Source organism: Gopherus evgoodei, chromosome 18 (assembly GCF_007399415.2).
Source record: "Gopherus evgoodei ecotype Sinaloan lineage chromosome 18, rGopEvg1_v1.p, whole genome shotgun sequence".
Lineage (NCBI taxonomy): Eukaryota > Metazoa > Chordata > Testudines > Testudinidae > Gopherus > Gopherus evgoodei.
The window spans coordinates 18,933,605-18,950,006 of NC_044339.1; the positions used below are offsets into that span (position 1 = coordinate 18,933,605).

The 16,402-nt window shown below is 43.4% G+C and overlaps 1 protein-coding gene across 4 annotated transcripts in view; it reads left to right on the plus strand.

Annotated features, from left to right (window-relative positions):
• PRDM16 (PR/SET domain 16) overlaps nucleotides 1-16,402 on the plus strand; it is a 431,446-nt gene that overhangs the window by 387,827 nt on the left and 27,217 nt on the right. For all 4 annotated transcript variants that reach the window (XM_030537608.1, XM_030537605.1, XM_030537606.1 and 1 more), the window contains 4 exons: nucleotides 3,081-3,276; nucleotides 5,554-5,701; nucleotides 7,023-7,176; nucleotides 11,689-13,090. In XM_030537608.1, coding sequence (XP_030393468.1) covers nucleotides 3,081-3,276; nucleotides 5,554-5,701; nucleotides 7,023-7,176; nucleotides 11,689-13,090 — 1,900 coding nt within the window. The remainder of the gene's footprint in view (nucleotides 1-3,080; nucleotides 3,277-5,553; nucleotides 5,702-7,022; nucleotides 7,177-11,688; nucleotides 13,091-16,402) is intronic.

The window sequence follows — 16,402 nt, forward strand, 5'->3', positions numbered from 1 at the left end:
TATAACCACAGATTTGACAAACAAGACATTGAGCACTGGCAGCAATTTTTTGTTGTTGGATTTTTCTTTTTCTTTTTGCTAAGATATTGAAGTAGGAAACTGTTTCTGAAGGGCACTGTTTTTCTGTATTGTGCTTAAAGGGGAAAAAAACCCTTAATGAATCCAAATACCATAAACTGGAGGTTAGAGGGATGATGTAGTGACAAAGGCACAGCTCTGGGAGTCAGGAGATCTGGGTTTAGTTCTGAGCTTCCTCTGTGACTTGGCATCCACTCCTGCAAGATACTGAGACTAGCTTTTATCTGTGTTGCAGTTTCTGTCCTGTAGCAATACACAAGAGTCTCCGTGAGCTGAACTCACTACTGTTTGTAACTATTTGTTTGCTGCAAAACAAGGTGTGCAAGCTGCTCCTTGCAATATTATAACAACAGTCCCATCTGGCTGCTCCAGCGTCCCTGGATGCATTATGCTTGGGACAAGGATAAGGAAATGCTGTTCAGGTAGTGCACCAATCCTGCCTCTCAGTTCAGCTCTGTCCCAGAAGAGGCATAATTTAGCCAATAGCTGTGTGCGGATGGTGTCTTAAATTTAGCCTGGAAACTCCTCGTATCACATCATTCCATCACAGCACATCAAATGTGACAATGTAATTTGATAACTCGGTCCATTCATGATTTTATTTTATAAGAAACAATTTCTTGATGATAGAATAAACACAACCAGTGCTGCAGCTTCCACTGCCTTGTCAACCTTCTGTGACATCTGGGTAGCTTCTCTTGCTTCTGTTTACAGCTTTCCCTCCCCGGTGACACAAAACATGTCACTTACATATTGGCTCAATTCTCAAGATCTCTAATAAACATAGTTTCTTCTCCTAAAACTAGAAAAAGGGCCCCAATCAGGGGCAGCTCCAGGCACCAGCGCTCCAAGCGTGTGCCTGGGGTGGCAAGCTGCGAGGGGCGCTCTGCCGGTCGCTGCTAGGGCAGCAGGCAGCGTGCATTCGGCGGCTTGCCTGCAGAGGGTCCACTGGTCCCGCGGCTTTGGTGGACATCTTGCAGGCCACGGGACCAGTGGACCCTCTGTGCTTGGGGCGGCAAAATGTCTAGAGCTGCCCCTGGGCCCAATCCAACTTCCACTGAGGCTAAGAGCACTTTGGCCATTGATGCCAACGGTCGCAGAAGAATCAGATCTTATCCATCTAAGCTACTTGAAAAGGGAAGGGGAAAAGTGAAATTTTCACCAATTTTGCCCCTTTTTTCAAAATTGGATCAAAAATGTTTGAATAAAAATTTCATTTTAGAAAATGTTAATTTTGCTTCTCTTTGTGTGCCCACCTCTCATCATCCATTCGTCTCATCTTCAGCAAGTCACTTCACTTCTCAGTGTTTCATTTTCCTCCTGTGTCTAATAGGAATGGCACTAATGACCTCCCTCACAGAGGTGCTGTGAGAGCAAGTTGTTTAGTTAATATCTTAACATTATTTGACATACAGAGTGCTGTGAGTGTTAATTATTATTTATGATTGATATTGTTTAGTTTCATTACATAGCACTGGGCAGTATTGAAAATTAGGGAGGAGGATTAATATTTGAATCACAAACAAGGAAGCACTAAAAGACCCTGGAACTGATTGTGACTTCACTTATGTTGGTGTAACTATATTGACTCCAGAGGTGGTCATCCTGATTTAAACCAAACACACTTTTTGGCCTTGTAAAACAAAGACTAGGTGATGCTGATATTTTGTGCAAAAGTTTGTGCCGATTAGCATGTGTACCTTGTAGCAAGGATATCAGATAAAATGTTTGTTACACATCTTAGAAACACCAGTGCCGGGCAGACAGAGACTTATACAGACAGGAGAGGGAGGGTATAGGAATGCTTCCTATCTTTCACCTGCTCATCTCCTTTCTTATACCACAGATGCTAACAATATTAGCCAAGATCACGAGATTCACTATCAGCTCTCTCCTTTTAAAAATAATATTTTATTATGCCTTTTGAGTTAACGAGTCTTGCAACAGGCTTTAAATTTGCAGCAAAGCTCTTGAAGTGCGAGAATGAAACTTGAATTGCGAAGAAGACTTTCAGAAATAGAGTGGGGAGTGAGAAAGGGGAGGGAGGGAATCCAGCATAAAGAGACTAAATGGTCATTCAAAAGCTTCTGTTTCAAGCGGACTGCTGGGTGGAGAAACCACGGATTGTCCCAACTCCCTCACAGAAGTCGTTCTCCTGGAAAATTTACAGCTCTGCACTGATTGTTTGACTTGGCACTATGGTCAGGATGCTGCCTTGTAAACTTAATAATAGCTGCCCTCTTTTTAATTTGTTTGACCTTGACTACAATAATTTATTATGTGCATTAGATCTTTTTTTTTAAACAAAGAATTTGGCTCCTCTTTTTTTTTCACTGCACGGTGCTCTGATTTCGAACTCCTCCTGCTTCACAGTGCACTGTGGCTCCTACATAACCAGCTTAGAGGACTAGGGGAAAGGGAATCCCTTGAAAAGTGTGTTCTCCACTTTTGCTTAAAGCAGAAGGGCTTTTCCTAGCAGAAATATAATTATCATCTTTTCACAGGTTTATATGAGACAAGAATCCTTCTGGTTTGCAAAGCATTCCTTCCTGCATCTTGGCAGGCCCATTGGAGGAAACAGGCACAAAGTTATTTGTATTTTTAAAAACATTTAATTGCACAAATAAAAAAGACACCCAAAACCCAACACCGTGTAAATCCAGTAACTCCTGTAGGTGTCAGCTGAGCTGAGGACAAAAAGCAGACAGGGGAGTTCAAGCTGCTGCTGGTCAAGGCACTTTTCGGCAGCAAAGAGCAATCTGAAAGTCATGGTCTCTTCAGGTTGTTTGACGTTTGTAATGACGCCATTCATGCTTGATATTAACTGCACCAGCCCAGTTTATGGATGTGCATTCTGTACCTGCAGCATGCAAACATGCTATGTTCAGATTATGTGCAATGTATGCCATTTTATTTACAGGCGAAATAGATGCTCAAAAGAATTGAAATCATTTGGGACTTTCTAATGCTGACATTGAACTATTTTGTCTTCCTGTTTTTAGAAGAGCACACGTTTCGTTGTGAGGACTGCGATGAACTCTTCCAGTCAAAGCTGGACCTGCGGCGACACAAGAAATATGCCTGCAACTCCGTCAATTCGCTGTATGAGACGTTGAACGAGGAGATCAAACAGGAAGGGTTAGACGGGCAGGTCTATGAGTGCAAAGACTGTGAGAGAATGTTCCCCAATAAATACAGGTATTGCTGAGATCGCAGGAACTCACCTACCTCGTGGGATGTGGAAAGCTAGAAGAAATTACAGAAACACAAAATAGTATTTGGAAGTGCGTGAATCAATGGGGAGCTGGAGGGCTCAGGATTGGTACTTGATTGTGGCTTTTCAGCTGTAGGCCACCATTCTGAATATTGCTCTGACCAGGGGGTTTCAGAAAATCATTCGCAATCAGGCAGCTGGTTGGCAGCTCATTTTGAATAAGTTTGTGGTCTCAGTTCATGCCCTAGGGTCCACTGTCACGATCCATTGTCTATTTTCACTCTGCCTTAGAAAATCCATCCTGATAGTCGGCTCTGATTGTTGGCCATCTCAGCAGCAGGCATGTGACTGAATTCCACCTCTCCTTTGTCAGGTCAAGACTGAGGCACATTGGCAGGGCTGGTATGATTGTACTGCCTCTCCCTATGCTATGCTAGTTCCATGGACAAGCAGTGATGATCAGTTCTGTCAACCCAGCATGAGGACCATTTTAAAAAAGGATCTCAATAGGCCTCCTTCCTTCACCACTGAAGTCAATGAGGAAAGTTTCTGTACCAGAGAAACATTGTTGTAGGGCTACAAAAGTGCCTTTGTTTCCTACTCTATCTTACAGAGGTGATCCAAAAAATTCAGTCAAAACAAAACGTTGTTAAAATATATTTTTAGTGAAAATTTTCTTTAAAAATATTTTCTGTTTTCCAATCAGTTCTGAAGTGGATGAGAAACAATTCATTGAGGGGGAAAAGAACAGAATGAAAAAACAGAATATCTTCAATTTGGTATCTTCCTTTTAGTAACCATTAAAGTATGAGACAACTTCTAGCCCTTTATTATGAATTTTACCAATGTATACCAATCCTAGAAGTCTAAATAATAAGATGGGTGAACTAGGGTGCCTCATATTAAAGGAGGATATTGATATAATAGGCATCGTAGAAACTTGGTGGAATGAGGATAATCAGTGGGACACAGTAATACTAGGGTACAAAATATATCAGAAGGACAGAACAGGTTATGCTGGTGTGGGAGTGGCACTATATGTGAAAGAATGCATAGAATAAAATGAAATTGTATAGTTCTGTGGAATTTATCTATACAGCTGAGTATCTGCAACTCCCACTGATCTATGCTTGAAACCAATGGGAGTTGCAAATGTTCCTCCTTTCTCAGGATCATGGGGTTTACAGGGTGAAAAATTTCCAGCTTTTTTGGTACTTGAGTTGCCAATGGGGTAAATCTTCTTTACCGCACTTTACATTCATCCTCAATAGAGGAATTTCCTGCCCTTTCTACCGATCCCACCACCCATCACATTGGCTTTCCTTTACTGTCACCTCCTGGTTTGCTGGCTCAGCAGGAGAACTGCTTGCTGACACACATACTCAATGAAAAGGCAGAGGGAACACTTTTGGCATGGGGGAAATACAGCAGCTTACAGCTTTCTTTGAAAAGCTATCTCTGTAATGGCACTATTCCAGTAGCCACTTGGGTTTGCCATCATCGTCCTGGTTTGAGAGAAGCTGCCAGTTGGCAGAAGTTGAAATCACTGAGTTAAGTAATAAAAGATGTCTGACATTTAAAAGTGAAATGTGTTTGCACCTTATCACATTTCTTTCAAATGTTGAGTTCCAGTGTTCTGGGGAAGTTTACGGGCTTTGTGCCCATGAAAATGGCAACATGATAGGTTCAGCAGCAACAGCTAATATCTTGTCTTTCTTTGCCGGGATCCTGCTGGAGTCTCTGTCACTAGTTTTTTTCCTCATGGACCTTCAGGACTGAGGTCCATTTTCTCTCTTTTTCACACTAAACGGAGTCCATTTTTTGAGGGAGAAAATTCATGAAACATAACAAACTTTGGAGGGTAGAATAGGCGTGTTTTCAAATGTGAAATTAAATGCCAAAAGAAACAGGAAAAACAAGAAAATTTCCCTAGAGACATCCTTCATTGTTAATACATTGTTCGCTTTATTTTAAAAGGATTTTTAAGTCATGTTATGTGACAAGCACCAGGTCAACTAGTTAGGTCTGAAAAAAACAGTGGTTATTGACCTGTTTGTCTGTAACCATCTGTAATCATCACTGTCTCTCTCAAACCTCCTTAGTACTATGACCCTAAAGAACAGGATTACGGTAACTTAGCTCCATTGTCAGCAAGTGTCTTGTTCAGCGTGTCCCTAAATTAGAACCAGTGGAGGACGACACTATTCATTGGCTTATTTATTGTGACTGTGTGCCTGAATTCTCTGCTCTTTCTTTCCTAGCTTGGAGCAGCACATGATCATCCACACTGAGGAGAGGGAGTACAAGTGTGACCAATGTCCAAAGGCTTTCAACTGGAAATCAAACCTGATTCGTCACCAGATGTCACATGACAGTGGCAAACGATTTGAATGTGAAAACTGTGTGAAGGTATGGTTCAGGGCATGATGCAGCATGGGTTCACAGTGTCATCCAGGAAAAGACCTGGTGAGCTGGAGAAACGACTCAGCGGAAATAATCAAACGTAGTGGCAATCGACATGGTTTTACTTTCTTGAGGAATGACCATTGTAACCATAATTCAGAATAAGGTAACGTGACTAACAGGAAGCAAAGAAAAGACTTCTCAGCCTGGAGTTTAACCCAGTCCTGTAAACTTGGATGTGGAACCCAATCTACCTGCAAGCACCAGGGTCGCCCAGAGGATTCCTGGGGCCATCGGCGGCAGGCGGCTCCGGTGGACCTCTCGCAGGCGTGCCTGTGGAGGGTCCGCTGGTCCCGTGGCTCCAGTGGAACATCTGCAGGCATGCCTGCGGGAGGTCCACGGGAGCGGCAGGGGGCCCCCCGCGCGGTGAAATGTCTAGAGCCAGCCCTGTTCGGTGGCAGGGGCTCTTCTGTTCTGGGACCCGCCGCTGAAGTGCCCCGAAGACCCGCGGCGGGGGCCCCCCGCCGGCGAATTACCGCCAAAGCAGGACTGCCGCCAAAGTGCAGCCCGCTCTTTGGCAGTAATTCGGTAGTGGGGGGCCCCCGCCGCGGGTCTTCGGGGCACTTCGGCGGCGGGTCCCTGAACGGAAGGGCCCCCTGCCGCCGAATTACTGCCGAAAACCAGGTTGCACTTCGGCGGCAGGTCCCGCTTCGGCGGAAATGTGATGGTGGGGGGTCCTTCCACCCCGGAGCGGAAGGACTCCCCCACCAGCGAAGACTGGGAACAGAAGAAGCTCTGGGGCCCAGCCTCGCAAGAGTTTTCTGGGGCCCCCGAGCGAGTGAAGGACCCTGCTCCAGGGGCCCCGAAAAACTCTCGTGGGGGCCCCTGCGGAGCCCGGGGCCTGGGGCAAATTGCCCCTCTTGCCCTCCCCCGGGCGGCCCTGGCAAGCACCCATTCTCATAGCCTTTTCCCAAGCATTGCAAGGTTCTTTAGATTGCAGGTGAGCACTGTGAAGCATGTGAGTTGTCAGGCAGATAGATTTAGCTATTCGGAAGCAAAAGTTTATGTATAAAATTGGATACATCATATATGGCATGGAAGGTGAGATGAGTTTGGTGCCAGCCGGTTAACGTGATACAAGTCAGCACTAATTGTATCGGCTACCTCCTTGCAGTGCAAGGTGAAAATCCTGCACTGCTGAACTCAAAATCTATTATTCCGAGAACACTTATGACAAACAACAATAGTCAGCCAACCCTCCCACCTCTGCCACTGCTACATTTGTTTCTGTCCCCTAAAAGCATTTTCTCTTTTCTCATTTTCTCAGGTGTTTACTGACCCCAGCAACCTCCAGCGGCACATCCGTTCCCAGCACGTTGGCGCAAGAGCCCATGCCTGCCCGGACTGCGGCAAAACCTTTGCCACCTCGTCTGGCCTCAAACAACACAAGCACATTCACAGTACTGTCAAACCTTTCATATGTAAGTTGTCATGGCCATCACAGAATCCTGGCTTTCACTATAATTGCACATATCCTGCGAGGGCCCCCTAGCACTGGCTGTACCTCTGAGCAGCCGCTGTAATTTTATAGGTCAGAGCACAAGATGAAATTCCACAGCGATTTTTTTAAATTTTTTTTTTGCATGCTCCTTGTTTTTTCAGTAAACATTCATGGCAGTTTTTGACTTTCTTGACAAGTTAAAAGCTGAGTCTCTCAGCAGTCCCAGCAATGCCATTTTCTCATCTCTTTTCTTTCTCTCTCTTTTTGTAATGGTCCTGTTTTTGACATAAATAAATAGCCTGATAGAAATGTGTTTCTGGGAGGCTTCAAATCATACAATCAGTGTAACAAATTTGGGAAAGCAGCATACCAGAAAAAAGGCACTTTTAAAAGCAGTTTTTTCTTCTTTATTCCAGAGAACTTTTATCTAGGCAATACTCTGCAACCATTTAAATTGCAAATTAGCTGCATCCTTGTAGTATTCAGGAGGGCCTTTCCAAAGGGGTCATTTACCCTGGGAATGCCCAAAAGATCCTCAGCTCATTTCTTGTTGCCTTTAGGGTTTTTTTTAATCTATATCGTTCCCCTTGTACCTTGGTAACTGTGCAGGAAGGTGTATTCTACATCACCAGAAATGTGCATGGGGTGCTCTGGTGGCTACCACTCATCATCTCACAAAAAAAGGGTGGCCAGGTAGTTAAACCACAAAACAGGATCACTGTTCAGTTCCTGGCTTTGAGGCTGAGGCCAGATGTTCCATCATGCAAGCGAGTGAGCTTCTTTGTCCTCCATTTCCCCAAATAGGAACAGTACACAATGGTAGGTGCAAGGCGAAATTCATTAATGTGCATTGAGCTCATCAGATGGGCGTCAATGGGGAAATACAAAATACTGTTGTTACTCATTTGGCTGACTGGAGAGATAATGATGTGATCTTTCACTTATCTCATGCCAACTGGCACATGAAAGAGAGAGAGAATTTGAATCTCGTAATATTTCTACACTGAAATGAACTGTTCCTTCTAACAATCTCCTCAGTCTCTTACCAAAGCAATTATGGGTAAAGTGTTCTCCTAATCCATATTAAGGTTTGAAATAACTTGACAACGAGTCTGCCCAGTTCACTTATGACAGGTGTTAATATTAAATCTGTTAACAACTGGGTAAAAGGTAACAAAAGTTGATGGGGCTGTGGCGGACATGCTGACTGTGCTTTAGGGAACCTTGGGCCCAGGGTCCCCAGCAAAACTTTTTCTTTCTGTTTAATAGAAAGTGTTTGCAGTCTTGTGCCTGGATAATAAAGGAAGTTGTTTTTGATGCTTTTATAACTATAAACCCCAGAACAGCAAGTGACAAGATTCCACGTGGATTTCCAAAATCATTACACCTCTGGGCTTTTAAACAAGTATTTTTAGGCCCTGCTTGCCTTGGAATGGTGAAATAAACTCTGGTATCTTCAGCAGCATAAAGATGCCTGTTTGCATAACTATGAGGGTGTTGCAAGGACTCTTTAGGGCATGGAAGAATGAAAAAAACAATCCCTTTCTTTGGACAAACTTGCTTTGAATATTACCCTTCATCTTTCCATACGTTTTTTCTGCATGAGATGATTATGCTTTGCTTGTTTATTTGCATTATTAAACACATTTACCATAGGGATAATGCTAACCCGCAAACCCGATGTTCAGCCAACAAATGTTTACAAAAATTGCATTTTCTGTTCTGATGTAATTTTCTAAAGTAGATTAGCTATTTATTATGAATTGTTATGTCTCTTCCAAACCACAATATAACATCTTTTGGCACATACTAAGGAAGACATAGTTAAAATTAGAAAGGGGGTAATTTTCCACTGGAAAGAAAAATATACAAACATCTTTTCAATAAATCCAAAAATGTGACATTTCTCCAAAAATTATTAGTAATTTGAGAGGGAGTTATAAATTCACACACATGGAAACACTTGTGTTCACACAGACTCATATACATGCTCTCTTGAATACATACAAACACTCTCAGAGGCCTACAGATGCTCTCCTTGCATTCATGCAAGCATTCAGGGAGAAACACTCCAGCACACTAGAACTAAAGAGTCAGAGATGCAACTGTCAAAGCCAGTAAATTCAGAGTTAAGGATGGATGCTCCATCCTTACCTTGGCCTACCTATTGCAGCATTTTGCAGCATATCTCAGCATATTGACTTCACTGTTCCGAGGCTGCCCAATGACAGGCATGTCTCTTGGACTCAGTAGAATGAGAGTCAGCGGCAGCTGCTGAAACACAGAGCAAGTTCCTGTAACTTCTTTTTTTATGCAGACTCTGGCAGATCCCTGTGTACAAATTCTGGTATAAATAAAACAAACCCATAATTGCTTTCACTTGGCCTAAGTGAAAATAGTTTGGGATTCATTTCCCTTTATACCTTTTTAAAAGTAATAATAAAAAACAGGGAAATAAGTTAAAAAATAAATAAAGCAAAGCAACAAACAACCACCCCCAAATCCTCCTTTGAGAATCTTAGTTGAAGAATGTATAGAAAAATCATCATACTATATACACAAGCACAGACTGCCACAGTTCAAGGTGTAAATACTGGAAATTAGGGATGGACTGAACAAGTTTGATAAAATGATCATCATTTGGCCTTTTAACCTCTTTTGATCTTAAAAATAAAAACATGGATTGCTGTTTGTCCTTTCAGTTCTGCGCTGCCTCTGCACTTCTCAGGGGCATCCAGGGCCAGAAGTGTGAGTGCTGAAATACCATGAGGAAAGACCGTTCTTGTAGTAATGCCACCACAGCGAGAACTAGTCTGCTCTTGTGAGATCCTTCTGCATTTTTGGGTGCTCATGTGTACTGAATTGCCAAACTGGTGACATTTCACTGATCATTACTTGAAATCTCAGTAGAACTTGTCTTCCTCATCAGCTTTCCAAGGATGCTTGGATTTGTCTGGGTTGGAAATATTATTAGAACAGCTCCTCTTGCTATGTTTTGATACTTCCATTCAAGTACTGATGTAAACCAGGAAGATAATAAATTATAGCAAAGGTATCACTTCTAACCCAGGCATAAAGGCCTCTAGCACAGAAGGAAGTATTGCCTCATCCTTAAGCCACAGGACTGGGTGTCAGGAGATCTGGATTCTATTCTTCTTCGCAACTAACTTGTGTAATTCACTTAATCATGCTCTGCCTCAGTTTCTCTCTTTGTAAAATGGTGATAACAACTCTCTTGTAAAGTCAGCGAAAGCCTTGATTCACTAACATTATCCCTGTGCTGGGGGCCAGCTGAAAGCCTTTGCACTGTTTAAGTCCTGTATATGTGAGTGGTGGATAAGCCTTGTGCTGGTAATCTGCATAGGGAATGAAATTCACCTTTATGCTTACAAGGTGCTTTTGAGGTGCTCAGGTAGAAGGTAAAATGGAGGTGCTAGGCAGTGATATTGTTAAGTGCAGAAGGGACACTTGAAAAAGTTAAACTTCTTTGGACTTGTGAAACAGTTTGGGTTGGGTTTAATTCCTCTTTCCTCAGAACCCCTGTGCCTGGCCCCTCTAGGGCTGAGTCCTTCCAGGTAAAATTGTAGCAAGTCATATTCTGAAAGCCTGGTATTAGAAGTCTGTATGAAAAATGCTGACAGAGCATTAACTCTGCCACTGCTAGGGTGCCCCTATTAATTTAACAAGCACAGTATCTCATCTCATCCCTAGCTGAAGCTGAGCCCTAGTTTGAGGAATATTTATAGAATATTCCCCATGGAGCGGTAACTTACTATTAATGGCATTTAAAAAAAAATGATAGACTTGATTAAATGAGGCAAAGTTCTTCTCCCTTCAGCCTTGAATACTTCCTGCCATGCCAGACTACAAGGAAAGCAGACTGGCTAATATAAATAGATATTATGATTAAAGTGCATGATTATCTTCATTTAAAATAATAATAAAAATCCTTGAGCTAGAATAGCACATTACATCAGGGTTTCTGAAGATTTGCAGGGGAAAAACTGCAAGTTGAGAGATTTGCATCCCTTGGAACTTTTTCACAGGGAAATTTGTTGGTTATTATTTATTTGCATTACAGTAATGCTTCCACATGTCAGCCACAACCAGGAGCCTGTTGTGCTGGGAGCTGTACAAATACAGAGTAAGAGACAGACCTTGCCCCCAGAAGCTTATATTCCAAATAGACAAGGGAGACAAAAGGAGAATTATTATCCCCATTTTATAAATGAGAAGCTGAAGCTCAAGGATATAAACTGATTTGCTTAAGGTCATGCAGAGTCTGAGGTAGAACCAGTAGCTGAAGGCAGATCTGACAGACCAGTGGCTTACCCACAAGCCTGCTCCTCCTCATTTGTTTAACTCTATGGGGAAAGAGGGGTTAGGTGGAGAGCGGGGAGAGAAAAACCCACAAAGCTGCTCATCCCAGGATCGAAGCAATTTCATATTAATTTCATATTGTTTTTGTTTTTGGTTTCTGTTGATGCTTTAGGTGAGGTCTGCCACAAATCCTACACGCAGTTCTCCAACCTCTGCCGCCACAAGCGGATGCACGCGGACTGTCGCACCCAGATCAAATGCAAGGACTGCGGCCAGATGTTCAGCACTACCTCCTCTCTCAACAAGCACCGGCGCTTCTGCGAGGGCAAGAACCATTACAACCCAGGGGGGATTTTTGCCCCCGGCCTACCTTTAACGCCCACCTCCATGATGGACAAATCCAAACCCTCGCCCAACCTCAACCATGCCAGCCTGGGTTTCAATGATTACTTCCCATCCCGACCTCACCCAGCGGGTATTCCATTCTCACCTGCTCCCCCAGCATTTCCTGCCCTTACTCCAGGATTCCCAGGGATTTTTCCTCCCTCTCTATACCCCAGGCCCCCTTTGTTGCCTCCCACCCCGCTGCTCAAGAGTCCCCTCAACCACACCCAAGACGCAAAGCTTCCAAGCCCCCTGGGGAACCCGGCACTGCCTCTAATTTCTGCAGTGAGCAACAGCAATCAGCCCATCTCAGGGGAGGAGAAATTTGAAAGCAGCCTGGAAAACTCCTACCTGGACAAGCTAAAAGCCAGGAACAGCGACATGTCTGATGGGAGCGACTTCGAGGATGTCAACACGACCACAGGCACAGACCTCGATACCACCACTGGCACTGGCTCTGACCTGGAGAGCGACGCGGAGAGTGACAGGGACAAAATGAAAGACAAAAGCAAACAGACTGAGAACAAGCCAGATTTTGTCAGCAGTTCTGTGTCCACCAGTTCCACCAACAATGTGAATGAGCTACCCCTTTTCTATTCTCAGCACTCCTTCTTCCCTCCCCCAGAAGAGCAGCTGCTACCCACGACGGGGGCAGCCAATGACTCTATAAAAGCTATTGCCTCTATTGCAGAGAAATATTTCGGCCCTGGCTTTATGGGAATGCAGGAAAAGAAGATAGGTTCCCTCCCATATCACTCCATGTTCCCATTTCAGTTCCTCCCCAATTTTCCCCATTCACTGTATCCTTTTACGGACCGGACCCTCAATCACAACTTGCTGGTCAAGGCAGAACCAAAGTCACCCAGGGACCTTCACAAAGTGGGTAGCACCAGCTCAGAGTCTCCCTTTGATCTCACCACAAAACCAAAAGAGATTAAGCCAATCTTGCCACCACCCAAGGTCTTGCCAGCCCCATCTTGTGGGGAGGAACAGCCACTGGATCTGAGCATCGGCAACCGCATCCGAGCCAGCCAGAATGGAGGGAGGGAGCCCCGGAAAAACCACATCTATGGGGAAAGGAAACTAATGGCCAGTGACGTATTACCCAAGATTTCTCAGTCTCAGCTCCATCAGCAGCCATCCCTGCATTATGCTAAGCCATCACCCTTTTTCATGGACCCCATATACAGGTATTAACATACCCTGCCTTAATCATTTCTTCCAACAGGCTCATTTCAAAGGTGGGATTCATGACTGAAGGCAGATCGAGATGGGGAGGGTTGGTGGAAAAAAGAGAATAATGATTCAGTAAAAGCATGCTACATTTGATTGTACTTGCGCTCTTTTGTTAAAGCAATTAGAGATTTGTGAATGAAAAGGGCTGTATAACTGAAAAGAATAATCACTGATGTTATCCAGAGGCATCCAGGGAAAGGGTCATATTCCTATTTCAACAAGAAGGAGCATGGCCCATTTAAGAGACCTCCTAGCCAACAGTAAGGTGGCATCTCATATTGGATGAATTCCAAAAGAGTTTGATTCAGATAAGAATGCAACAGTTCTGAAGTATGTCAGAACCTTTACTCTCATGAGCCGAGAATGACTCTGAGAGTAAGGAGGCATAGGTTGTATTCCCAGCTCTGCAACTGACCTCTTTTATGGCCTTTGGCAAGTCTCTTCACCTTGTTTTTTTATTTATTCTGTCTGTAGAAATGGGAATAATGATTTATACCCACCTTTCCAAAATACATTGAGATCTACAAGTCACAAGTGCTATGTAAATGCTAAGTGCCGCATGATTGTTATCCAAAACTCTCTCGTCTGCAAATCTTGCAAGCGTGTCTTCCGTACAAGGTTTCAAGTGCTTCCTGGTCTCAGCCAATGAGGAAAGCCTTATTCATGGTGTTTCGCTCCTGGTACTAGCTGAACCCAGGGAGCATGTGAAAGCTTGTTTGGGTTCCAACTGACAGTGAAGGTTTGAGTCCTTTTATTTTAGAGCCCTTTAAAAGTTTTTATAACACTAAAAACCTGTTAGAGACTCCAGTTACAGAAAATGGTCACCATTAACACCCAGTGCCAGCAATATCCCTGGTATCTTCCTGCTGTACCATGGTACTTCAATCACTGTGGAGTGGCAAATGCTAATTTTTAGCACCCGCCGTAAGTTGGAGCATCAGATTTGTGATCTAGGCACCAAATCAGGCACTTACAGTTAAAATGGGTATTGGGGCCACTGCATTATGCAAATGATGAATTTGGGCTTTCAGCTTCCATTTTCCAGATTGGCTGCACAGGTTCAGTGGTTTGTCTCTATATTGCTTCCTGCATGGAAATCGGAGCATCCAATACATGTCTATGCACCTACACTGGTCCTCCAAGAAGAGGTGGTGAGGAAAACTGAATCTAGTACTAAGCCAGTCTCAGAACGTTGTTGGGCACACTCCTTTTAATGGAAGGGATTCAAAGTTCTGCTGGCACAAGGGTCCCAGAGCACTTTGTCCATGTGCTCAGGAAGGTGCACACAGTAATGGAAGGGTAGCCCGGGCAAACACCTGCTATGCACTGCCTTGCTACTATTGCATGGCTGATAAGTGTGGGAAAAAATGATGTCAATGTCTAACCAGGCCAAAGAGCTGTCAGCTAGGATGAGGATTAGTGAGCCCTCATTGCTTTGCTGTTAAGAAAGCCCCAGTCTCTTCACCAGCACTTTCAGTGCTGATACTGCATTGCTTACTTACATGCTTACTGTCTGAGGTGGAAAGAAGGCTGCTCCATGACCTGGGGACATATAATATATTCTGTTTGGCACCTATCATGATCATCATCCTCCAGGAAAATAAGTGATGATGTAAATAGTCCAGTGTTTATTTTTGTAAAAATATGTCTGGACAATAAATAAAGTGGATTGGGTGGGAGCTGAGAATCAGTTTAATATTCCACCACCTCTGGGTATTCTCAGAAGGAATGCTAAAATAACAAAGGTTGAAAAATGCACTTGCCAGTTAAAATAGCAGGCTCGGGAAAACTCTAAAGGACCAGAAGACAGGCGTAAGTGAAGGATGAGGGTGTCATTTGCTGCATTCCATGGGATGCAAATAGTTTTAGTAAGATATTAAAATAGAAAGTCAGTGGTGGAGTCAACTGCAAATCAGACTTCTGATGTAATGAGCTAAACAGCAAAGCTTCCAAGTCCTAGCTTGAAAAAATATGGAACTATTTTGTTTCTAAACTTTATCAGACTCTCTCACATCATTTGGCTCCTCTTTTTTTTTCTTCCCCCCTCCTCTCTTCCCCCCTCTCCCCCACCCCCCCCGGCAGCTTAAGTCCTTGACATTTTCTCTTGGTGATATAATTTAATGCAGCCAGACAGCCTGAAATCAGTGCAATTTTCAACTCAGCCTTGTTAAGGTAATGTTCTCAGGCACTGGGCTGAAGAGATCAGCTTAATCCTTTAGTCACTGTGGAATTTGGCTCTGACAGGGAGATCTGCCCTTTACTGTGTTCAGTGCTTGGCATTGGAAGGTGCCAGAGCTGAGCAGAGGGTGATATTGCTTCACCCAGGGCCTCATTTTTTTTTTTTATACAGGTTGGGTTGTTTCATGGGAAACCTTCTAGGCAGCTCAAGAAGGTACTTCCCCGAATGAATACATCTTGGCTAATTTCAGCCCTTCATGGAGGAAGGAAGGCTGAGTTGGCTGCACCATTATTAGCTGCAGTTTAATATATCTGCCATTTTACACTTGATCAGTTTGAAATTTACTTCTACAATTTGTCTTTTTTAAGCAAAAATGTCTCAGTTCATGGTTTTTATGTCCAAATCACTAAAAAATAAATAATAATAATTGGGACTAAGTTTCAGATCCTCTTTTTTCTTTCCCCTCTAGAAAAGAGTAGCTTCAAATTAAATTAATACACTCAATAGCAGTGTGCAAGAACTTTGCCCCTCATTTGGATTAAACTTTGTTGGCAATTTAAACTATGTACCAAGCGGCTGAGATGTAACAGCAGATTCTCTTTTCATTTATACTGGAGAAATGTAATTAAGATCACTATGATAATGCTGCATTTTCACTGGTGTAACGGAGATAGAATCCAGTCCAAGGTTTGAAAGATGCAGCTGCATTCCTAGGCGTTATTTTCCATAACAGTAGTCCCCCAGCAAATGTTCTAGTTCACACTTTTGCTGGGTGACTTCACCGCGTCGTTTCACTGCAAATCTATGATGTAACGACATTAAGGCCAATGTTTTGAAAAATAGAAGCCTAAAGTCGGGCTCCTAAATCCATATTTAGGTGTTTAAACCTGAGATTTTCAAAAGAGCCTAAGTGACTTCAGTGGGGTTGTGCTCCTAAGTCACTTAGGCATTTTGGAAAACACAACTCTTAAGAGCCTAAATGTCGATTTAGGGCTTGCTTACATGGGGAAGAAGCCCACAGTAGCTAGTGCGAGTAGACATCAGCTACTCTGCATTAACTCCCTGTGTGAACACTCTTATTATGCAC